At 34.1% G+C, this 25748-nt stretch overlaps 1 protein-coding gene across 1 annotated transcript in view; it reads left to right on the top strand.

Moving 5' to 3' along the window:
- Nucleotides 1–15697: 15697 nt before the first annotated feature.
- Col3a1 (collagen type III alpha 1 chain) overlaps nucleotides 15698–25748 on the top strand; it is a 38776-nt gene continuing 28725 nt past the window's right edge. Inside the window, exon 1 of the mRNA XM_004660266.3 lies at nucleotides 15698–15884. Within this exon, the coding sequence (XP_004660323.2) occupies nucleotides 15800–15884 (85 nt within the window). The 5' untranslated portion in view covers nucleotides 15698–15799. The remainder of the gene's footprint in view (nucleotides 15885–25748) is intronic.

The raw sequence follows: 25748 nt of genomic DNA, 5'->3' as shown, positions 1-25748 counted from the left end.
ATGTATTAGGTATTTGATATTTTGATATCCTATAGGTAGTGTGAAATATGTTGTATGGGAAAAGGTTGATTGATGGGTGAGAGCAACATGTTCTAATCTGAACTTAATAATTTTGAGCTACATAAAGTAAATAAATGTGTGGTTCCACTTGTCTTAACATCATCTTGCTGTCTTCTAACTGAATGTAGAAGCACTGTGACAACCCAGTGACATCAGAGCTGTTGGAACTTACTGAACTAATGACTTACAGTAGCTAAAAAAGGAACAAACACAGACAACCATGTCCTGGAACAAAAATCCTAGCCCTTGTTTACTAGCATTTTTACACCGATAGAGAAAATGACTTCTTGGAACAAGCTTTGAGAATTGCACCAACATTTCTTCCCTACCCCCAAAACAACCCTCAACTCATACATAAACTTATCCTCAAATACGAGAATCATACATTCTTCTGGTGCCTTGGACCCACTCTGTAGAGAATGAATAAATCTTTTGCTCATGTCATACTTACACAAATTCTTGCTTTTCATGAATCTGACCTTAGTTTCCATCAGTGTAGATAATCTAAAAGTATTTTTCCATGTTGCCACCATAAGGAAATAATAAATATGTAAGATTATTTAGCTGAATTAAGCATCACACAAAATGTCTCTTATTACCTAATTTATATATAATTTTTATTTTTCTATGTATAAGTCAAGAAAATCATTTTCACAGTATATATGGGATAAGACTAGATTATATATCCATATCACATAATTTTACAGAAGGACTCTTTTGTCACCTTGATCCTGTGATCAATAACCTGCAGATAATGAGAGATTACTCTGTGTAGCATAAGATGATATGGGTTTTATTAAGCTTAAGTATCTAAGTATGATATAAGCAAACAAGGTAACATTATACATGACTTTCAGAACCCAGTAGACTATTTGGAAGAAAAATTAACTTAAATAACCTATGATGACTGGTTTGTGAAGGTGAGAATACTAAGTAGATATTTACAGAAAATACTGATATTATGATGCTTTAGGGAAAACTTATCAGGGCAGGGGCATCTGCCAGCAAAGCGTAGATAATAGTTGGTCTTATAGAGACAGTTGCAAGAAGAGTGTGCCAAGCAGAAATCCTTTGATAATCCAAAAATTAGAAAGAAGTTCCTGAGCGAGAAGAACCTAGGCAGTTCAGGATGGTTAGAGTAAAGACAGGAGTGACAGAAGATGAGACAGGAGAGTAAGTTGAAGAAGGATGCATTGTTATAGGTTTCCATCCTCCTGGTGATAAAATGTCATTGATAATTTTTAAGTTGAGAAGGGAGAGGAATAAATGGATTTGACAATGAGGTCTCAAGAGAGGGTTAAAAGAATAAGCATTAAAAGAGAAACATTAGAATAGAGGCTAAATACTCCAAGGAGATTACATAATTCAGGCAAGTATTGGGCTTTTGTGATCATCTCTGGAGTAGAGATATGAACAGGTTATGATTAATGAATGCAGCTTTGCTAGCATAGCTCTTTGAGATATAGCCCAATGGATACATTTAATAAGTGAATAAATACATGGCTTGGGTTCAAGAAAAGAAATAAGATGTACTAAATGTTTGGTTAACTTGTTCATTCATTAAAAATTATTCATAACCTTTCTATACCACTCAGCACTTGGTACTGAGTAATATGTGCTTGTACTCCACAACAGAACAAAGATAAATCCTTTGTATTCATGTAACATATGACACACTAAAAAGATAAAATTTTAAGGAAATAAATGAATTACATAGTATTTTAGAGGACTCTAATTTGTGAAAAGAATAATAAAACCAGAAAGAAAATATAGAAGACCAGTAATGATATTCAACATAAAATCAAGTACTAGCTAGTGTTGATATTGAGAAAGACCTAACTAAGATGAAAGAGAAAACTCCAGATATCATCCAGATGCAAAGATCTAGTAAGTGCAAGAGCCCCAAGGTACTCTAATGCCCTGTGACTATGTCAATATGTCTTGGTAATTTAAAAAGTTATAGGTTATGCCAAAAGAAAGGTGGAATAATAAAAAAAAAAAAGAATAAAGAAGAGGAGGAAGAGAAAGGACAGAAGGAAAGCATTTTTTTTCTTTTTATCTTTATCTTTGGTAAAAGATACCTATATATAGTAGTCATTTCTTTATCAATCATTGTGTTGTCTGTGATGTAAACTATTTCTGTCAAACCACGGTCTGATAATATCAAATTGGAATTTCCCAAAACAGACAACTGAAAATTTAAAACCTGTTTTACTCTGGATAGCATGATGAATAGTATATCATCCACTCTGTTTTCTCAGGGATGTGTCTCACCTCTTTGTCCAGAATATCCATGCCAACTTCCCATATAGTTATTTTGTAGCTATCTCTCTTCCCACTGAAGCTGGATGTGGTGGTGCACACCTTAATCCCAGCAGTTGGGAGGCATAGGTAGGAGGATCTCCATGAATTCAAGGCCAGCCTGAGACTACATAGTGAATTCAAGGTCAGCATGGGCTAGAGTGTAATGAGATATCATTCCAGGAAAAAAAAATTTCCACTGAAACTGTTAGTCAAGTTAAGACCTTGCCTGCCATTAACTGCTTCTAGTATTGCGTTTTGTCAACAATACATTAACAACAGTAGTCATATTTCTCTTCACCTTCATCTTCCTGTGCAGTTATTTTTATAAATGATTTTATCTTACACAAAAAGACTATGCTAATGTTAGTTCACCATCATGATAGCCTAAGATTTATTCCTAATGCTATCATGCACCATGTAGTTTGTGTCTCCTATAAAATTTATACAAATCTCTATTGTCTTTTATTCAATATGCCATAGGAATATAAATAAAACTGATTTGTGTTTCATTCATTCCACTAGATGATATTTGTTCACTTTTAAAATGATATACTCTGATAAACATTACCAGAATTTATTAGTTGTAGCAGGAACTGACCCAAGCACCTTGTCTTATCCACAAGCACATACTTCAAGGTAGTAATTTTAACATTTATGCTCTATCATTTTTAAACTCATTCACTCTTCTTTACACAACTAAGAGTTCTGTTATTTTCAGGATTTTTCCAACAAATATTAAAAATAAACAGCTTTGCCGGGTGTGGTGGTGCACGCCTTTAATCCCAGCACTCAGGAGGCAGAGGTAGGAGGATCACCATGAGTTCAAGGCCACCCTGAGACTCCGTAGTGAATTCCAGATCAGCCTGGGCTAGAGTGAGACCCTACCTCGAAAAACCAAAAAATAAAATAAAAAAGTAATAAAAAAAAATAGCTTTGATAGCTACATAGACAGGGTACCTGCTATAGCTTAACAAAGCAGTCATGAATATAATGACCTTGCCCACATTATAACTGTTAATAAATCTTATATCTAATAAATTATTAATACAATATTTAATAAAATTTTCATCTTTTGATATTTTTTTCTGTTGGCATAAGATTATTACAGAATATGAAAGCAAGGTATTTACTTATTTTTTCTAAGTTTATTTTACTATATCACACAAAATGGGAGAACACATGGGTAGGTAAGTTTATTGCCTCATTCTAAAACACCCTATTAAAAATAAAAGCAGAAAAAATATCAAATTTCTGTAATAGAAAATTTTTAAAAATGAACTCAAGTTAGCAAAATAAATTACAGAAGTAAATTTATTCAATATACATGATAGATTTTATTGTAGTTAAAACACACACAACATATCTGCTCTCAAAGTTGCTTGTGTGCAGTGTAGTATTGTTACCCACAAGTACAATGCTAGATATCAGAATGCTAGAACTTGTTCGTTTGCTAGTTTAAAGTATAAAAAGAATCCACTTTTAGGTGATAATATCCACATACTAGCATTATGGAGAAAAAAATAAAGCAAGCTAGCTACTTTTTCAATTAAAATGTCTTAACAACCAAGAAAATATTTAGTCATATTTTTAAAGCCAATGTTATTTCACTTTAGATATGTTTCAAAATTGTGTACTCTAAGAAAAATATGACATCATTTTAAATTCAGAGAGCATATACATATGTTATGATGTATGTTGTTCAGGAAATGAATATTTACATGCAGAAATATAATTTATTACAAGAAAGAGAATAACTTTTGAGAAAATAAACTAGTTTTAAGATTAAATTAATTTTTTGCATAGAGACATGTAATTAAATTTCATTATGGCATTTTTTTAAACAAAATTTGTTTTTTTTATTTATCTTCCTTGCTTATCCTCCCTCATTGTGCCTTCTTCCCACTCTAGGCTCCATTCCACTTCCACATGTGTCTTTTTGCCCTCTGCTCCCTTTCACAAAATCTTCTTTCCCTCTCAAGGTCTCTCATTGATTCATAGCCTAAGCCATTCTCACATCCCTTTATTTACATAGGCATCAATATTGAAAGTTGGGATCTACATATGAAACAGAACATATAATTTTGTTTTTCTGAGCATGGGTGACCTCACTTAATATGATCTTCACCAGTTCCATAGATTTTCCTGAAAATTTTATTTTTCTTCGTAGGCAAAAAAAATCCATTGGGTGTCTGTACCACATCTTCATTATCTGGTTATCTGTTGATGGATATCTAGGTTGATTCCATTTCCTGGCTATTGTAAATAAAGCTGCAATGAACATGGATATACAAGTAAATGTATGGTAGGACATAGAGTCCTTTGGGTATTTGCCCAGGATTGGTATACCTAGGTCATAGAGTAATACAAATGCAGCTTTTAGTGAGACAAAAAAATCCAACTAGAAGGGTAGAGAGATGGCTTACACGGTTAAGGTGCTTCAGTTTGAAGCCTAAATGTTCACATCTCCAGGTCTCATGTAGCCAGACACACAGTGACGCAAGCGCACAAGGTTACACATGCGCACAAGGGGGTGCACACGTTTGGAGTTCGTTTGTAGCAGCGAAGGCGCCAGAGTGTTCATTTTCTCTCACTCTGCCTCTTTCTCTCTCTTTCTTCCTCAAAATAAATGATTTTTAAAAATCACTAGAATATCGCCAATATTTAAACTAGAATAAACCATAATCAAATTATATTTAACTTTATCAGTTTATAAATGAGATACTTTAATACAAGTGCTCAAATAAGAGTTTCATATTAAATAGATGATAAACTCTTTAAAACTTCACACTGTGTATGACTTTCTTGTTCTACAATGCCAGGGTGAATGTGGTACTTGAACACGTTGTATACTTGAATGGTATAATTAAGTAACAAAAACTAATTTAAAACAAAAAAAAACTATTCAGTCCTATAAGTTAGGTAGCATTGTTCGCCTAACAGCACTCACATAAACTGTTGGAAAGTAATTTGGTGGCTATATGAGAAAGTGAATAATGCCCTTGTAAAACACATCTCTATACTTTAAGAGCATATGACATCTCTTTCAAATGAGTAATAAGTCATGTGAAAGCATGAATGAAGAAAAACAGAATTTGATTAGCTGCCTTGATTTACTTAGCTGCTAATAACTGAAAATCCCAAAAATTTTAGTCCACTTATTTCAACTGCTTTTTGTCACTGAAAAATGATTTAGATCTAAACAAAAGTGTTGTTTGAAGAAAAAATTATCTTTCTTTGAACGCTAAGCTTACTTATAAAGACGTAATGGAGTGAGAAAGTGATAAAGAAATGACCAAATTTAGAAATGTTCAAAAGTCGAGGGAACAGTGTTATAAAGAAAAATCCATGATCTTCTTGGAAATATTTGCCTAAGTATGTCATTTCAGGGCAGCTCCCTGCCACATATGTAAATTTTGCTGGAATCTGCCTTTGTTTCTGCCGTGTCAGGATAAGCTCATTTTGTACATTTTACAACATGGACAGGCCCTGAGGGAAGGGAAAGCCTAATTTTTCACTTTCTGCTTTTACTTGGCTAATGCAAGCTTAAAACTGACTATGATAGAACTTGGATGTGAGTAACAAAATCTGCAATAGAGTGATAAAGAGGATAACAAGCATAAATTAATAAAATTATGAGACGTACTCACATCAATATCAATTTAATGATATTTTAATTCAAAATAAGAGTTAGAAGAGTCCTCCATTAGCTTAAGCTCTGAGGAATATTGATAGATTTCTATTTAATTTGTTCAATCATAATAGAAATAATGCATCTTTGGTTACATCTCCACATTGGTTTCTCAAAAATATATTTGGATCTATTTTGTGATTTCTTTTAAAATTATTTAAGGAATGCATGAAAATCAGAATCATGTTTTCATTTAATGTCACACAAGTTCTTAATACCATTTATTCACTGGAAATAGCTACAAATTATTATTATTCTGGGATAAAAAATTAAACCTACATTCTCAAAGGAAAGTAAAGCTATTCAGCTATTATTTCAAATATGTATCTGAAAAGGAAGCTGAACTAAATGTGAATGAGTTGAAAGTTGTTTGTTTTTTTTTTTTTCCAGGGTGGCTATCCACCTACCTCTGCCTCCCAAGTGCTGGGATTAAAGGCATGTGCCACCACGCCCAGTTTGAGATGAAAGTTATTTGATTGAAGATGAAAAACTCATTTGAGTATGAAGTTGCTATTATGTTTAAAGTATTTAGACTACTAAATTCAACAAAATCAATGGGAAGGAAAAGAAAAAATTCTAGAACTAGACTTCCTGGATTTTCTTCTTGGTTCTGCCAAACTAATAAACTGTGATCTTCACTTAGCATATTTGTAAAACAAGTATATGTACAGTATATGCTCGTAGGATCATGGTCAAGATTAAGATTAATAATATTTCACCACTTATAAATATATACATATATACATGTTTGTGTCTATGTATGCAGGTGTATGTGTGTGTGTGTGTGTGTGTGTGTATATATATATATATATATATATATATATATATATATATATATATATATGACAAGTATTTAGTATTTAGCTTTATTTTGTTCATATATGCTTTGACTGATATATACATGTGTATACACACACACAGAACTAGCACTTAGTAAATACTACATAATAATTTATTACTATTATTAAGAAAGGCTCTACTTTTTAATTATAAAAATGCCTTATAATCTTCAATGACAACAAACTTGTAGCATACTAATAAATTCAAACCATGTAACCTATTTTATAATTTAACCAGGCATTTTCTGAGTGCTTTACATTCCAGAGACAGCTTTAGAAGTTAAATCAGATTGTATTTTGATGTGGTTAAATGACTTGTTTTTAGGGTTAACTACTTAATTTGCCAAGTCAAAACAAATTTCTAAGACTATTTTAATTGTGGGAGACTCTCTTCCTCTTTCTTACTTAATCCAATTCTTTGCTTTTATCTATGTAAACTAATATCTACAGACCCAGCTTCTTCTTATAAGCTTTTGAGAAAAATAAGTATCTCTTGGATAGTGATCCAAAATAAACAGTTCAAATAAGATATGCTTTGGGAAAACATTAATAAACTTGCCTCTGGCAAGTGATTTGAGTTTCTTTGTATTTCTTTTACTTGGCAAGGTTTTACATAGGGATTTGAAAAAAAAAATCAATGAAGAAAAATGTCCTAAGACTTTACAAGTGATACTTTTATTATTCACTGACAATTCTCTTATAAAATTATACTACAAGATTGAAAATTGGGGGACTTTTAATTTAAATAACACTGGAAATATAGTGAATTTACCAACAAAACTGGAATCCTAAATATTAATTAAAACTCCAACATTTCATTAGTCAAATTTCTATCTTCTGAATATTTGTCCCTTCAGACTATAAGCTGGGTAGTAGAGAAACAGTGCTCACCAAGGTGACACAACATTCTCTCTTAGCACTTGCAGTATTACAGACTATGTAGTGATTGTGAGAAATCAATGTAACTATCATAATATATAAATTCAAGAGAGTAAATAAGGTGATTCTGGAAGGTGGATATTCAATGGGGTTCATATGTTGCCAATGCGCAGAATTTAAAACTCTTTTGTTCCAAACTATTGATGCCCATATTCTCTAAATACAAAGCTGTTACCTAAGAAGAAAGAATGAGAAATATTATCACTATCTCTTTTTTTTATCCAAGGAGGAGAAAAGTTTATTATATCAAAGTAGTGCTGGTTGAAAAAAAAATCAATCAAAAAAAGAAAAAGAAAAATAGAAAGCAAACAAACACCATCGTTGATATGCATAACAACCTGGTATTGATTGGCTATCAGACCAGCTCCTGTTATCTCTGGTTCCCATGTCATCCTACCTTCTTAGTAACAGTTAGGAGGAATTTTGCTAACTAGTATTACAGCATTCATTAATGATTTGGTAACATTCCAAAATCCACAACCCCTAGGAATTTTCCTGGATCCCCTACTTGGAGAAACATTGCAAGCTACTTACAGCATACCAAATGAGCAAGGTTGGCCTGGAAAACCATTTATGTAATTTCTCTGCTTTTGTTTTGGGGAATCTTCCAAAAGAAGTGTCTAGAGAATCAGATATAATTTGAGCAGGGTATGCTAACGTGGCTTCAACAATGATCTTTTCATGTAATTTTGTACTCAATAGTCATTTTTTCCAGTGGTGTGTCATACTGTCCCAGTTGACTGTCTGGCCATTTTTGCTCTGCTGTTTGCTATAGCAAAAAGTGCAGATATAAAATTACCTTCTTCAACTTAGTGTTAATTTCAGTGAAATCTCTCCAGATGCACCTTCTCCCACTTTTTCAGCTCTAGCTCTCTGTGATGAGTTGAAGGATCCATCAATTATTGATCATAGGTTGAGGACAAATAGAATCCATGTTATATCTTAAAATACGTCAAGAGCCTTATTTTAGGTACTAATTTCTTGTTGGTTGGTCTTTATAATAACCACCTAGCAAACACGTTTCCTTTTTATTTATGTATCACTTTAGGGTGAGAAGTTTGATCATATATTGTATCTAACTGCTAACTGCCAGATCCTGACTTCTCCTAATAGCCCCACCCAGAATGACGTGTTTTTTAGGAATAATTGTGTCAGCTGGATACCACACAGTCATCAGAAGAGATATAACCCTGATATTGGATCTAGGTCAATATGTGTGTTCACTTTGAAGCTAACTGCACCTAACAAAGCAAATAAATAAAATGGGTTGCAACCCCTGCTCCCAGAAGACCTCTCGACAATAGTGTTACCTGACTTGCCTACCTTGACATACTCAGCTACACAGACTGAAATGTCCACGGTTCTTCAGGGAATTTAGTCCAACAACGCAAGAAGGGAAACTGAGAGAGGGAGAGGGAAAGTAATTTGAACGGATGTGTGAAAATATCTCTCTGAGTCATTTCATTCTCAAAGCTCTTTCTCATGTGCCACTTTATATTCTATCCTCAGATAAACTAGATTTCTTGATGTACTTCAAGTTAAATTTTTAACTGATTTTGAAATTAACTTATAATCTTTCTATCACATTCACTTTTAATTTTTGATCACTACCTGTGTTGTTTCCATCCTTCAAACTATGCCCTTGTCAGTGGTCCCACATTTGGGAAATGTGTGTGCAGAATTCACTGCTTTCAGTTTGTTTGCTAACCCCGCCTAATGTTTATTTTTTTCATTCAGAAATAAATTTATAACATCTGGAAGTTTTAAAAAAATGCATTATAAACCCAAAGACTTCCTATGCTGGAAAGAGTGGTCTTGCTTTTTTAAAGTGGTGGAAACACTGAGAATAACTAACACATTGAAAAATTTAAAAACTTTGAAGGTTACAAAGGGAAGAGGTTACTTAGATGTGTTCTGCTAGATTAAGTTTTTCAGATATTAAGTTGCATGGTATTTGATATCCATCACATATTACATGCAAGACCATGTAACAACTACCACAGGTAATAAAATAAAGCATAAAGGCCACTTTCACGATGGAGTCTCTTCCACTCCAGTGAATAACTTACTTTTATTTTTTTAAAATATTTTAGTTATTTAAAAGAAAGAGAAAGAGAGAGAGAAATTGTGAGTATGGGCTTACCAGCATCTCCTACCACTGCAAATGAAATCAGAGGCATGTACAACTTTGTGCATCTAGCTTACATGGGTACTGGAATTGTAAGCAAATGTTTCTAACCACTTAGCAATCTCTCTAGCCCCCAGGTTATAAAAACCTGTAAGTTAAAAGAAGCTACAAGGCATGAAAAAGGTAAGGAAGATGAAAGGAGAAGTTCAACAAGGAGAACCAGGATGTCTAGATTCATTAATTTGGAGTTGAGTTTGGCAAAAAAATAAATAAAATAAAATAAAATAAAATAAAATAAAATAAAAAGCAGAATTTGAAGACATAGATGAGAAACAATCATTTCAAACAAAAATGCAACTAAAGCAAAGGTATGGAAACCACTCATGTAGATTAGGTGCTGTCAAAAGAGCACCACCAGATTAAGAACAATGCCCAAATCAGGATTGATACCAGGAACTATCTAAAAGAGCAGTTAACAGTTCAGTGGAGTGGTTGTGGGAAATGGAGAGAATAGCTGGCAATGAAAGAATAAAGTAATATTAATTTATTCAGTGTAATCATCATGATGATTACGATGGCATAATTTTTATTTGTGAATTTCTACTGGGGTTGGTCAATTTTCATTGGAATGTTTTTAGTCAATCACTTCATGAAATGTATATAATATCTGAAAAGTGATGAAGGGAGGGTAGAGAAGTAGTGGCTGATCCATGATATTGGTCAATGAATTTTTAAGAAATACTGATATATAGTACCTAATATTTAAAACATTATCATGCTAATCCATTATCTTTTACATTGATCTGGACCTATATGTATAAATGGCTGTACCTAAAGATGCACATAACTACTATGAGGGGATGAGATAGATAGTATACCACAAAGGACTGTGCATAGGAATAAAATGCATACATAAATAAATATGAATTTAATGTAAAAGAAATGACATGGGCATGGCTCCATGACAAGCAAGACTTCAGAAGATAAGCCTTATATCCATCGATAGCAAAAGGAGCCCATTTGACCTATTTCTTCCCCCAAGAATCTAAAGTTGGTATTATTCCATAGATCAGTAGCAGACCTAGATACACAGCTTCTTTAAACACACTTTAACGTATGCATGTGTGTGTAGCATTAGTTAGGCACTAAAATTAGTTTTCATTTCAAGCATTCAAATTCAGCTAGTTTGGCCTTGGCCTTGGTCTATCTCCTACCTCTATCACCAGATTGAGATTTGGGCCTTCTTTTTATCTTCAGACTTAATTCTGGCTACATTTGGTGAGCTATTGCAGCTGTGTTGGATACTGCAGAAAATTCCAAACTATGACTCAGATGACAAATTATATTTGATAGAGTCCAGTGGGATCCACAGAGAGAAGCTTCATCCTGAGAGTGATTAAGTCAGCTGAAGACCCAATGGGGAATCCTGCACTCTTGCATGATATTGCAACCCAGCCATGTGTCACTCTTATAAAATTTATAAAGCAATCACACTGTTCAAGGATGAGGTGCAGTGTTAGGTAAAGAGATAAATTGCAACTCCTTAGAATTTCAAAAACAAGTTCAGTAATAGCAATGATGGTAGATAAAGCCACCACTGCAGCCTAAGTTTATAGAGACTTCATTCTGAGGACATGCTTTTAACACTGCTGGAAGTTTCATAATTAAAAGTCTAAGTCAATGATTAAATGGCAATGAAGTAAATAACAGGTTATATCTACATAGAAGTCAGATTTTTATTAATTTCTGTGAAGAAAAATTTATGCATAAAATAGAAAATTTCCTTTCATGCAGATAAAGACAGTTTTTAGCAATTTCACCTGAGGAATTTTTTTCATCCTCTAATTTATAGATATGTATGTGTGTGTGTGTGTGTGTGTGTGTGTGTGTGTGTGTGTGTGTATCTTCCTCTCCTTTCCATTCTCAAATAAATAAATAAAATTTAGAAGAAAAAAGTACAAATAATGTGCCAAACTTATATTCACTCAATTCCTAAATTGCATAAATATATCATTGCCACAATCAGTGACTAATCCAAGTGGAAAACATTGTGTAAAAAAAAAAATGTGGAAAGTGTGCAGTTTAATTCCAACTCCAATGAGTAATTTTGAGACACACATAACCTCCTTGAACTTTCTGTGCAAACATGGAGTAAATTTTAGCTGCAGAACACAAAGACAGAAATTGCAACCTTCAGGTTTAACAAGAAAAAAAAAAATGTGAAAAGAATGGATAAGAATAGAGCTAGTTAGTATTTCCAGACTGCATTGTGGAACCAGCACTATTGTGATAGAAGTCATGAAAAGGTGTCTTGACAACAGTGACAATTCTAGGATAGAAGAACTGATTCAAAATGTGAGAAACAGGAGGTGAGGAGAAGTGGGAGAAGACAAAAGGAAACAATATGAAAGTGCAAAGGAAGCTGTAGGGAGGAGGAAATAATGGGGTGCACATCGGAAAAAGAGGGGAGAGGGATGCAAAAATGTTTGAATAAACCTCAATAAAACTAATTCTTTGTATACTAATAATTTTTTAAAGTGAACTATATTAAAAAATTAAAGGGAACAGGGCCACAGAGATCTCTCAGTGGTATGAGTACTTGCTGTGCAAGCATGAGGACCTGAGTTCAATTCCCAGTGCCCACATTGATAAACAATCAATCAATCAAATAAACAAACAAAAAGCAATTGTGACTATGCACATCTATAAATCCATCCCTGAGAGGTACAGAGATAGGAAGATCTCTGGAGCTCCCTAGTCAGTCAGGCAATGAGGTCTAGGCTCAGTGAGAGATGGTCTCAAAGAAATAAGGCAGAAGAGCAATCGGAAAGCAATGGACATCCTCCACTGCCTGCAGCAAAGTTTATTTTAAAGAATGTTACAATGATTATAAATATAAAAAGTCTTCATAAGAGTAAAGCATCTCTTTAGCTAAACCAATCACATAAATAAAGCAATAAAACAAAGTGTGGGGAGAGGAGAAAAGAAGAAGAGGAAGGAAGGCAGGAAGGGAGAAAGGAAGAAATTGAGAGAGGGAGAGAGAGAAAGGAAGGAGGGAGAGATAGATGGAGACATGAGTAGGGAGAAAGAGAGGAAAGGAGAGAGGAAGGAAGGGAGAGAGGCAGAGGGAAGAAGGGAGGGAAGGATGGAGACGTAGCTCCTGTTCCATATGGTTTTTTTATGATAGAGACAATTAATTTTCATATTACTATTATAGGGAACACTGCTGACATTCACTGGCATACGGAGTACATTACAGTTGAGCTTATGAATCTCTCCCAAACTCTACTTTCCACTGACTTTGAAATTAAATTATTGGTTAATAATCTGACACACCCTTGCTTTGCCTCATCTTTCCAGCCATTCCTTGTCAAAAGAGATTAAGCACTGCTTTACTTGGTGCAGGAATTTGTATTTTTGTCAAAGTTCCAGATGCAGCTAAGACAGCAAAATTGCAAGTTTGTACATCCTGATTAATATCAGTGAAGTCAGAAAGGTATAGAAAGAAATGTGTGCATGGGCCACATCAGATGTGGGATTGCATAATAGGGTTCCCCAGTATGTGTTTCATGCAGCTGTGTGTGACACCAACTCAGAGCTACACCCACTTAGATACTGTTCACAGAAATACTTTGACATGAGAAACAGGATTTGGGACATAGGCACAAGCACTGTCATGGGGACCTCCACACACACTCAACATGGGAAAGAATAAGAACTCAGATGAGCTGGAGGATGAGTTCTCGAGGTCTCTCCTGCAGACCTTAAACTAGAACAATGCTCCTATCTGCAAAATATCAGCTAGCTCTATGTAGTGAATGCATCAATCAGGAATATTTCTCATGCATAAAAGGCTTTTATTTGAATGGCCATACAAATTAATAATTTTAGGACAAACTTACAATAGAAATTGTACATAGCCTACTTAAAATAAGGCATGAAATATTTTTAAATTAGCATTCCATTTTTTTACATAGGAAAATAATACCAATATAAATGAGTAAATTTTAATTTTTATCCATCACATAAAATAGTAAGATAAATGTACTTTATATGTTTACATAGGTGTATTTGTATGTAGGTGCTGAAGACACAGTTATAAAAATTCATCCTGTTTCTGTATGTGTTTGAATAGAAGAAAATGCTGTGGGAGACAGTGAGGAACATCCAGTTTTCACTTCCTCAGCTTCTTCTCTCCATGGTCCAGTGAACATTCTAGATAGTTACTTTTTTCCCCCTCTCCTTCAGCAGCAGCTCTCCAATCCCAAATCAGAAGATGCACAGTGGTTTATTCTTGTCCTAGTTTTTAAGCTGTCATCAGATGATGTCATCTCTACTGGAAGATCTTGGTCTGTGCTCCTGTGACTCAGGAACATAAGGAGGCATGCTTACAAAACTGATGTATATATGACACAAATTAATGGGAAGGGTGAAGTAGCATGCATAAATTAAAAGATAAAACAAATTTAAGTGAGAATGCATCCCTAAGAGGAAAGTTTGATAATGAGTCATTCAAATGACCTTAATGAACTATTTTGTTAAGCTGTGGAGAATGTTGTGGGAACAGGCTTAGAAATGGCATGGTTAACATGGAAAAAAAAAAAAAAAACATGTGGCCTAGGTTATAACTGGAAGGCCCAGTGTAGATTACAAGGATGAGTAAAGGACTAATGCCTAATGGCCAAGGTGTCAAAAAGTCTTTTTGTTATTAGAAATATCTCAATATGGTGAATAAATGTATCTTTCCAGCAGGGATCTATCAAAGACGTATTATTTGTCCTTCATTCAAATATGATCTAGGTAGGACTAGTTAGATAGATCTAGAAATGTATTGGAAAGATGAGGCCTTGGAATATATACTTATGAAACTCTAAATCTAAAAAATATTTACACTAGTCTTATTACTAATGAAGATAAAATGAGAATTTCTTCTGGTCCCTTTTTGCTATTCCATGTACTAACTTTTTTTCCCCCAGTTTTGAAAAAACTCAAGATATGAAAATACTAAGATTTTATTTTGAAAAAAAAATCTGTTCCACTTTCTGATAACAATATAACTGGATATCTTACAAGAAGTCATTCAGGCTAGCTCAAGAAATTTGTGAGAAAGGAGTGGAAATAACTATAGATAGGAATCTGTTAGGATTCCATTCAAATATTTTAGCTCTGTGACAATTGCATTAAATTTAACGTCCAGAAAGCAGGGTGGGTGTATTCATAGAAAAGGCAAACAAAGTCTTTGCTTTCGGATTAATCTCTTACACTTCCCTGTTTAAATTGAGTTAGAGTGGATTCTGGCAAGACTCCAATATAAAAATCCTCTAGGAAGATAAAATTTGCAAAATTTGCCATGCTTGAGATTGAGTATCAAGCCCTTTCTGAAAAATCATGCAGTTGTTAATGTTTCAAGAAGAAATTAGAACGTGCACACATTTACTTTTGACACAATACTACCCAGCACAGCATTGCTGTACATGTTCCTAAGTTCCACAAACATTTATTTAAGGCACATATATGTAAGAAACTTATACATGAGAAAATTTACACAAGCTCCAGATGTGCTGTTTTTCTAACTGTGGGTTATGTCCTCTATAAGGGAAAAAGAAATATTAATCATTTCTTTTACTGCTCAAGGGATGGGTGCCGTTCTCATATTTCAGAAAGGGGCTGGAAAGTGAGGGAAGCCAAACTTTTTCCTATTTAAGGCCAAAGCAAAGGAATCTCAGTGGCTGAGTTTTATGACGGGCCCGGTGCTGAAGGGCAGGGACAACTGATGGTGCTGCTTTGAACTGCTTTCCTTTCTCCTTTTTGCACAAAGAGTCTCATGTCTGATATTTAGACATGATGAGCTTTGTGCAAAAGGGGACCTGGTTACTTCTCGCTCTGCTTCATCCCGCTGTTATCTTGGCGCAACAGACCAACGTAGGTAAGTAGGTACTGACTGGGAGAGGGCTTCTGGGTTTTACTTTTTTGTCTTTACTTCTTCCAGTACAGGGGAAAAAGTCAGCCTTCCAAAAGATAGTTTCCTCTATGATATTCTGGTTGTAAAATGTTATACTGACCATCATTTTGCTTCCTACATTTGTTTAAAAGGAATAATGTCTTAAGTGATTTTATAAAACTTCCTTAGTTTTTTTTTTTAAATCAAAAATATTCTTGTATTAACTTGTTTCCATGTTAAACTTCTTAGAAGCGACTTTCAAATGTTCCCCTCCTGGCTTGTTACCATCTTGGAACGCTTCCCTAGGAAGCCTGGAAGTTATTGGTCTCTAATAATTTTTATGTTTTTTGTTGTATGCTGGTCCCTAAGGATAGAAGATTGAGTGTTGTTTTTTGGTAAAATAGTGTATTTCGTAAACAGCCCACTCTAAGAACCATAAGCAGGAAGGCACCATGCAAGACTGGAATCACATTCTAATGTTTGCCTCTGTACAGTGTCAGCAGCATATGCAGCACTGTTCCTGAAATGGGTTCTGACTGCTGAAAGTGTGCCATTGTCTGCGCTTTCCTTGCATTCCAAGAATTTGCATAGTTGATTAATCCATGTTCTCTATTAGCTTGTGGTTAGGAATCTTTTATGTCCACATGCTTGGCTCAGATGTGTTCGCATTAATGAAGAGAACATTTTAAAAATGTTTTCAACAGGAATTTTTAACTTTTCTGCAAACAAGGTAAAAATATTAGTTTTCTTCAAAAAAGAAAAAAAGATTTGGTGCATTTTCTAGTAAGTATATATGATTTTTGCATTTAATCTCCAAATCAAAAGCTTTTGATTCATTTATGTAAAAGTTCTTTTGTAAATGCATATGTTGCTCATAGCCATGAAAATTCTGGACAAGATGAAGTACAAATTTTCATACTAATAAATATTAGAAGGTGAATCTTAAAGCTAAAAGAAGTTAGTCGGTAGGTTTCATTTGCACAAAATCAAACATGTTTGTACAGTTTTTGCAATGTCATATGAAAAATCTTTTTTCTATTGTTTGTAATATCAGATAACTTTGTTATCTTTTCAAACGTGTTCATGGGAGAAATAACTAATGGTATTGTTTTAGTTATGTTCAGTCATGGCTACCAGAGAAAAGAATCACCCATATTCCTTGTTCCTCAGTTTTCTCTCCCCCTTTAGCATTCCCCCTCTTTCTTTCTCCTCCTTATCATCCCACCTCTCTTGGCTCCTTCAACACCACCCCCCTTCCTCCTCACTCACCCCCCACCCACTCACCCCCCCCCCCCCCCCGTCCTAGGCACACCCACCTCCTCTTTGCTCCTCCTCTGCTTTCTCTCATCTTTCCCTCCCTGCTACCCATGTGTGCTCCATCTGTTTTCTTCTCTCCCTTTGCCCCCCCCAACTTTGCCATTTCCTGTGAACACTCAATTCTATGAATTTCTCTTTCCCCTTCCTATCCTGTCCCTCCTCAAAGATGCTAAAGTCCCAGTTCTTCCTTGAGATGATAAATGGTCAGGGAGGGGGAACGAACACAGAATTTGTATTTAGAGAAAAGTCACAAACTTTGGGGGTTTAGTTTCAAATACTCACACTGTATTTGTAGTTTCCTTGTAGTTACAAGTAGTATGAGATATAAACCCTATGGGTATTTTTCTTTTCAATCCAACTTTAGAGAGATAAAGAGGATTTGATGCCTGTATTGTTTTAATGCTCATAAAAAAGATGAAAAGGGTTTTATTTAGTATACTGTTTTCATTTGTCATAAAAAGGAGTGCTTAGATGTTTTGAGACAGTGTATCCTGTCTTCTCCACTGGTTTTATCAGGAACTTCTGCTGGAGGATAAACAGCAGGGAGATTGCAAGAGTAGATGTTGGCATGCTACACACAGGACAATCAGAGAACTCTGGGGTCGGGTGTCTTTTCTGTGCTCTAGCAACCCCAGAAACAGCACAGAACTAAGGAATGCAAACTTGTAGTCTACTTACAGGAGTCTTCTGGAGTTTAAAACATATCTGCACCATGAATTTTGGTCATTTTACAAATTTGTGAATGTTTTATTTTATCCATGTGTTTTATTCCAGCAATGGAAAAACGTGGTCTGTTTTATATTTCCTGTGGTTTATAAACATGCCAACTCTTAAGTGCAAAAACATGCCACCTAGTGGCTGACAGACAGATACCATTTACATAATTTATGCCAACATGAATGTTTTAAAGCAGGATTCTGTATATTAGGATGAGGTTTTTTTTATTAATATATGTAAGAATTTAATCAACTCTGCTTTCCTAAGGAAACAAAAAAATGTCATTGTTGAAATGTCATCAAACATTCCCACACAAATGGCATGGTATTACTGTAAGAATTGCTGAAAATGAATTTAGAAGTCACTTTTAAGCTAGGTCTGGTTACATAGACCTACAGTCCCAGGTACTTGGTGGGATGAGTAACAGAAACAGGAAGATCACAAGTTCAAATACAGCTTGGGCTACCGAGGGAGGCCAAAGTCAACCTGCATACCTTAGTGAAACTCTGCCTCCAACGAAAAATTAAAAAGAGAGCTGAAAGGGTTGCTCCTTATTAGAGTGCTTATCTAGCAGGCATGAGGCCTCAGGCTTAATCCTCACTATCGTAGAAAACATCAGCTGTTTCCAAAATTCCACATGTGACTACTAAAAGATATTTTTATGGTCATTAAATGATGTCATCCTTATGTGACATAAGTACCTCACTCACTACTTATTAGACAGATAAATGTATAGACACATGTCATAAATATTCACAGTTGTAATATTGTATCATTAGGTCAGTTCTAATGTATTCCAATGTTTAAGCTTTGATATTTTTCTATACTAACAATACACAAGAATAAACAATGGGTCTTTAGTTGAGTTTGGATTTAAGAACTGTAAATAAAGTTAAGTTCTGAATACCTATTATATATATATAATTTTTTTTTTTTTGAGGTAGGGTTTCACTCTAGTCCAGGCTGACCTGGAATTCACTATGTAGTCTCAGGGTGGCCTTGAACTCATGGTGATCCTCCTATCTCTGCCTCCTGCATTCTGGGATTAAAGGCATGTGCCACCATACCAGGCTTATGTTTCATATTTTAAGAGTCTATTTTCATCGTATTTAACCAATAAACACATAACTAAAGTTAACATTCTCATTTTCTTTGGTTTGTCTTCTTTTGTCTTGAACTAATGAAAATTACATAGCAGAAAGTCACTGGCAACAACCATGCTTTTCAATAGGGGAGAATTTGTAATCTCAGTCAGTCTGGAAACATGGATTTAGTATGCTAACGGAGTATGCACCAGGACAAAATAGAACTAGGACCGAAGATTTGATATATTAGAGAATTACAGAATACAAAACATAAATTAAGAGTATATGAATTCTTATGTTGTAACTATTTGTCAACAAAAGAAGATAGCAAAAATAATTTATAGTCTTTTAGAAAATACGAACTAATGCATTTATAAATGTGAAAAATCTAGGTATATTTTCTGTTTGGTACCAAAGTTTGAACTGGCAGATTTGTCTTCTTTAAGTGAAAGGCTCAGAAGTTTATGATTTAACCGGAAATTATCATCAGTTCTGTGAAAGTGTACATTGCAAGTAAATAAAATATTGCATATACAAAATTTTGTCATTTGCATTTATGATATCTTGTATTTCTTTACACCTACACTGTATTCAATACCAGGTGACCTAAAAACCTATAAGTAAACAGGCATTCCACTTAAATTTTATTATGAACATCTCAGCATTATAAGAGAAGAGATCAAAGCCACCAGAAAGATGAAGGTAAAGAAAGATTGGGAGTAAATACCTTTTAACCAATTCAGATCCCAGGGTTGATGTCTTATCCATAGGCTTATTTTTAAACACATCTTTTAACAACACTATAGAATAGTTATAAGACACCTATCTTCTCAGGAAAGTGCTGAACCACACCAACAACAGTCCTGGGAAAGAGCTGGAGTGAGAACTTAGAGAACGTTGCCACCTACCCAAACTCGATGGTTTCCCTGTAGAAGATGTGTTGGTAGGACAGAGTTCCAAATATTATGTAGTTCAGCTCATTTATTTTATGACATACAGTGATATCACCACCTTGAAGCCATTAAGACAGATTGCCTGCAAGTCAGAGCTTGAAAGATGAAAAATGTTATTGCTTTTGCTGGACATGGAGAACTGTTGTAAAGTTTCCAGGTCTGCAATAACTTTCTGGAAACGTCCCTGAACTGTTTCTTATAAAGATTTTTTCTTCCATGTCTTAGAAAAGAAGTTTGGTTTCATTGCTTTCCACACTTAGAAAAAAAAAAAAGTCACATCATATATTTTAAAAATCATGACTTTTCAAAGGGGGAAAACTTTGCCCAGTTTATGTCAAGATGGCAATGGAAAGTATGAGATACCTATTCTGACACAATTCATTTGTTAACTACAGTTTGGAGAGCTCCATTAACCACTAGGATTTCTGTCTGCTACTAATGAAAACACAGCAGAAGTGGATTCCTTTCTGATTAACTAAAATAACCCTTGCTTTTTTCCATGACCGAGGCAAGCACAGCCATTTGTAATGTAATCTTAATGAACAAAATAAAAAGTTCAGCAGGAACTGATGGAAAAACTGTCCAAAGATGCAAATTTAGATGATAAAGAATTTAGAAATTATTAAAAGTTAAATTTACCTTGAAAATTAGTATTGAGAAATAACTTCTTCAGTATCATACTCATGAATTTTTTTCTCTTCTGTATTTGATTGTGGAGGTTAACAGAGATCACATTTATCATAGAAATATTCTTAGAAGTTACATAGCATGTTTAGGGTATCCAAGTGTCACTCAAGGGAGAATTTTAGTCAAGAGTTCACTAATGCAATATCATTTAGTAACTAAATGTTCTGAATGTCACTGTCTTAGACAGCCTAAGCACAGTTTTGCATTGTAAGCAGAAATCTTGATGTGCTTGTTATTGCTGATGCTAGAGCCCTGCTTCTCTGCAGGTAGTGATATGTATGCCTGGCTTGTAAATCACGCTCTTATCCTGCTGGTGGTCTGGATGTCATCAGGGTGGACTGGGAAATACAAATCTTTTTCAAAAAGTCAAGAGAAAATAAACCAAAGATACAAGTCCAGATGGTATCTTCTTGTTTTGAGACCAGATACAAGTCCAGATGGTATCTTCTTGTTTTGAGACCAGAAAGAAAAGACATTTTGCAGATCACTGTGATCCCTTGAAAATCTGCCTTTTTGACCCTGTTCTTTTGACCTTGTGGAGTTTCCAAGCCATGTGGGACAGAGTTTGGAAGCTGGCATCTTTCATCCTGTCCAGTCCTTGAAAGCAGAAAGGGAATAGGATGTTGTAGTTAAGAGTATCAAATTTGGGGAAAAGCTTCCTAAATTCATATCTTCCTTTTACCCCTGAGTATATAACCTTGGGAAAGTTACTTAGAGTTTGTCTCAGGGTCTTCACTGTATAATGACTGCTGTAACAGCGCTCAGCAGACAGAGAGGGCCTTTGGAAAGAGGAAGAAAAAGAGGCCAATACAGCCTGGCAAGGTGATACACACTTGTAATCACAACTCTGCAAAAGAGGCAGCAGCATAATGATTTCAAGACCAGACTGGACTATAAAGTGAGACCGTATCTAAAAGAAAAAGTAAGCTACTCAAAATAATGCCTAATAATACAACACTGCCAGTTTTGCTTAGCATTGGTTGTACTAACAGAGCAAATACCATTACTCTAAGGAGGAAACAAAGTACCTAGGGAGAGAGTGATAGGGAAGGTAAGATATAAAATCTGCATCTTCAAGGTATAAACTTAAATTTCAATAAAATAAATTGAATATATTTAGTGTCTTCATATTTTGACATAATTCAATATTAGCCTTGTAATTGTTTATAGCTGTGTATAATAATTTTAATTTTCTATTTCTTTGTCTTTATTTTGGCAAGATAAACAATTAAATTACAGGCATATTTTAACTAGAGACCTAAAATTCATATGTCTATAAGGAATAAAATAATAAATACATAAAATTATGATTCATGCATTTTTCTTCTGGGGGAAAGGAAGACTAAACAGAATGTTCCTGGTCCATACAGAACTGCTATTTTTTTCTCTTCCTTTTATATTATTATTAATAATACATTTTGTATGGGCAGAACAGCATTTTATATTGAAGTTATCCATATGTAGTATCAACAGATTTGTCCATCAAGCTCCTTTTGCTAGGTTATCTAACATGTTTTATGATAGTATGATAAGTATATAGGCAACAGAATAATTCTAGTGCAAAATTTTCTAGATATTAGTATTATCATTGTAAAGCCTAACCAAAAATATCTCAGTTGGAAAGCATATGAACTTAAAATATGTGTACTCATAAAATGTCCCACTTCTGAAATAATAGAGAAAATTGTTATTGTAAATTATGTATACGTTCAAATTTTAATTTTTCCAGATTTAAGAACACTTTTTCCCAAGACATATATTCATTCCATAAGAAGAGCAAAGAAAAAAATTATGCATCATTCAACTAACAATTTAATCAGTTTCTATAAGGAATATTGTTTTTACTATAACAATAATACTAGCACAAGGATAATTTGCATGAGTTTTCAGTCATAGCAATGAGTCTTTAAAATCAGAATGATAACATTAGATAGATGGGAAAATGTATACTTTTAATAAGTCTAAAATAAATAATACTTGGTTTGATTGCTGTAGAGTTCTAAATTGGAATTAGGAAAGAAAAGAAGAATGAATTATCATATGCTGGTTTCTTCTCATTATTATAATTAGGTTTCTAAAAGGGAAATGAGTGCCTAACAGGTTGCTGGTGTGGTTGCAAGTAGAATTATTTGGAACATTTTAAAAATAAAGAACACAGCGAGAGAGATGGCTTAGTGGTTAAGCACTTGCCTGTGAAGCCTAAGGACCCCAGTTGGAGGCTCAATTCCCCAGGACCCACGTCAGCCAGATGCACAAGGGGACGCACGTGTCTGGAGTTCGTTTGCAGTGGCTGGAGGCCCTGGCGCACCCATTCTCCCTCCCTCCTTCCCTCCTTCCCTCCCTCCCTCCCTCCCTCCCTCCCTCCCTCCCTCCCTCCCTCCCTCCCTCCCTCCCTCCCTCCCTCCCTCTCTCTCTCTCTCTCTCTCTCTCTCTCTCTCTCTCTCTTTCTCTCTCTGCCTTTTTCTTTCTCTGTCTGTCACTCTCAAATAAATAAATCAAAAAAAAAAAACAATAAAGAACAGAAACAGCAAATGACAAACTTTGGAATAGCAAGACTAAATTTAAACAACAATAAAGAAAGTCATTGAAAAGTCTATTAGTTTGTGACTAAAAAATGAGGTTCTTTGCCTTTTGTTTAATGATTTAACAAAAAAATATGTAGCTTATTTTTAAAAATACAAATAATCCTGAACTTGGCATTTTCAAAAAGAAAGGAATAGTATGAAATTACTTACTTCTGAAAGTCATTTGTTATTCTATCTCTAAGTGCTGCAAGTGGCTAAAACCCTTCATCTTGAAATCAAAGTATTCTTTGCCTTGGCTTTATCAAGTATAACAGGGCACTTAAACTGAGGGTCATGAGACATCTAAGTCTGAAAGTTAAATTCCAGTAGAACACACTGCTAACTGTATATGGTCATTCACAAAATGATAAATTAGAGGAAGGTAGGCAATACTCCATTCTTTCAGCAAAGGTGACCAAAATACAAAAAAAAAAAAATGCAGAAAAAAATTCGATTTTTAGCCGAAAGGGTCTACATACAACTTTTCAGGAAAGTGACTCCTCAAAACACCATCTTTCTTTTAATTGAATATGAAATAAGCTATGGCAACATGAATCTATTAATTCTTTTATAAGCATCCTATTTTTATTCTTTACATTAGAGCCACATGGACTTCTAAAGCAGAAAATACTAATAATAACATGCATACAACATGTTTGATGTCATGAGCACATCAAAAGAAAAAACATCACACTAGCATTTGACTTCATAATTGACAGTAGCATGGTGGTTACCAGAGGAGTGGTTGGGGAGAAAAGAGGAGTGGGGAACAATGGGAAAAAAGTTCATAAATACATAGTAACGTACAGTTTGGTAGAACCAAGAATATCCGGTGTGGTTTTGCACAGTCTCCTGACTATACACAGTGAAAATGTACTTCTTATTGCAAAAAGCTACAAGAAATGACCATGAAAGTTTTTGTCATGAATAAATGAAATTATAAATGTTTGAAGGGATAGATATAATATGAATTAAGCATTATACAAAATACATCATATGGTATTCTACTAAAGGGTAGAATTTTTATATTTTTGTATTAGTTAAAATAAATTAGTATACTAAAAAGACAAGAATACAGAAACACATTACACCAAGAAAAGTTAATATGTTGGAGCTCCTGTTTTTAAAAATGTTTGAAATAAAATTTAGAAATAAGCTAAATGCAATACATTGATTTAATATAATTCAACTGAATACATTTATCAATTTAATAAGCCAATGTTATGTTCATTTATTTAATAGGTTTGAGTGCCAATGAAAAACTATATTTCTTACAATGTGAGAACATGAGGTATAAACATGGATCATTTTCCCCTATTTAAAATTTCAGTGAAACTATCATTTTTTTTCTTTTATTAACTATTAAATTGGTCAATTACAAAACAAAGAACTGATTTTTGATATTTAGTCAAACAGTAAGTTTTGACAAATTCATATTTGCATCTGTACACATTCATGAAAATGAGTGGTGGAAGCAGCTTCAGGACTCTGCAGAGACTACACATTTTAAATTTCCCTGTTTTGTAATCTTTTTGCTAAACCTTTAAGCTCCGAATTCTTAAATAATATTACTCCAAAAAGGAAGAAAATAGAACAAAGGTTTTAAAAGGTGATCTTTGGGACTTTAAGAAAATAAAAATTTCATTGTCTCACAAAAACAATGAACTAAGCTGATATTATTCCCACAAATGCTCACAGATGTTTAGGAACTTCTTATTTATTTATTCATTACTGGCAAACTATCATAGTAATCTTCAAGACCTAAAGTTGTGTTTAACCACAATCCACAATTAACACTTTCAGAATTGAGGCTAGTTTTTAGTCTGGCATTCCCTACACTGACTCATTGTGAATAGCTGGTGAGTTTTCAATGCCTTGCATATAATTAGGAACCAAGTCTAAAATTTTGGTGGAAACAATTTTAAGCCACAAAGGCACATGGTCATGATTCATATTTTTTCCTATTATTTTTATATAATCCTTGCCAATGTTTGTTTTATAAGCACCTAGTTTTATTTGGAGATTTGGCAACTTCTTTGCATCTACATGGAATATACAAGGCCTTATGCTATATAATGTTAACCAACAGAGCAAGCAGTGACATTCAACCCATACAATGAGTTTGATAAAGATCTCCAAGGAAAATCTGGAAATTTTTTATGTTTATTTAATATTAGCTCAGGATTCCCCTAACTTCTCAATGTGGTTACTAAACTCTACTTCTCCATAGTTAGTAACAGAATCATCCTTTTAGTTGAATTCTCCCATCTACCATTAAAGTAAAGAATAGCAACTGGGCAGAAATGCTTATTTTCAGTTGTACAATTAGTAGATAAGTACTTAAATGTTTCTGTAATGCCCACTAGTGTTAAATTTTAATATATACATGAAATTAAAGCCCTTTAAGTATTTTAAAATTGACTGGAATTTTAAGGAAAATTGACAGGGGTGTAAAAATTTTATGTTAATAAGTAGATTTGATATTTTTAGAATTATTAATACTTAGCAATTAAAGGGTAAAATATG

Source organism: Jaculus jaculus, chromosome 4 (assembly GCF_020740685.1).
Source record: "Jaculus jaculus isolate mJacJac1 chromosome 4, mJacJac1.mat.Y.cur, whole genome shotgun sequence".
NCBI lineage: Eukaryota > Metazoa > Chordata > Mammalia > Rodentia > Dipodidae > Jaculus > Jaculus jaculus.
Note: the sequence above shows the minus strand (reverse complement) of the source record. Positions and strands in the feature narration are given on the sequence as shown.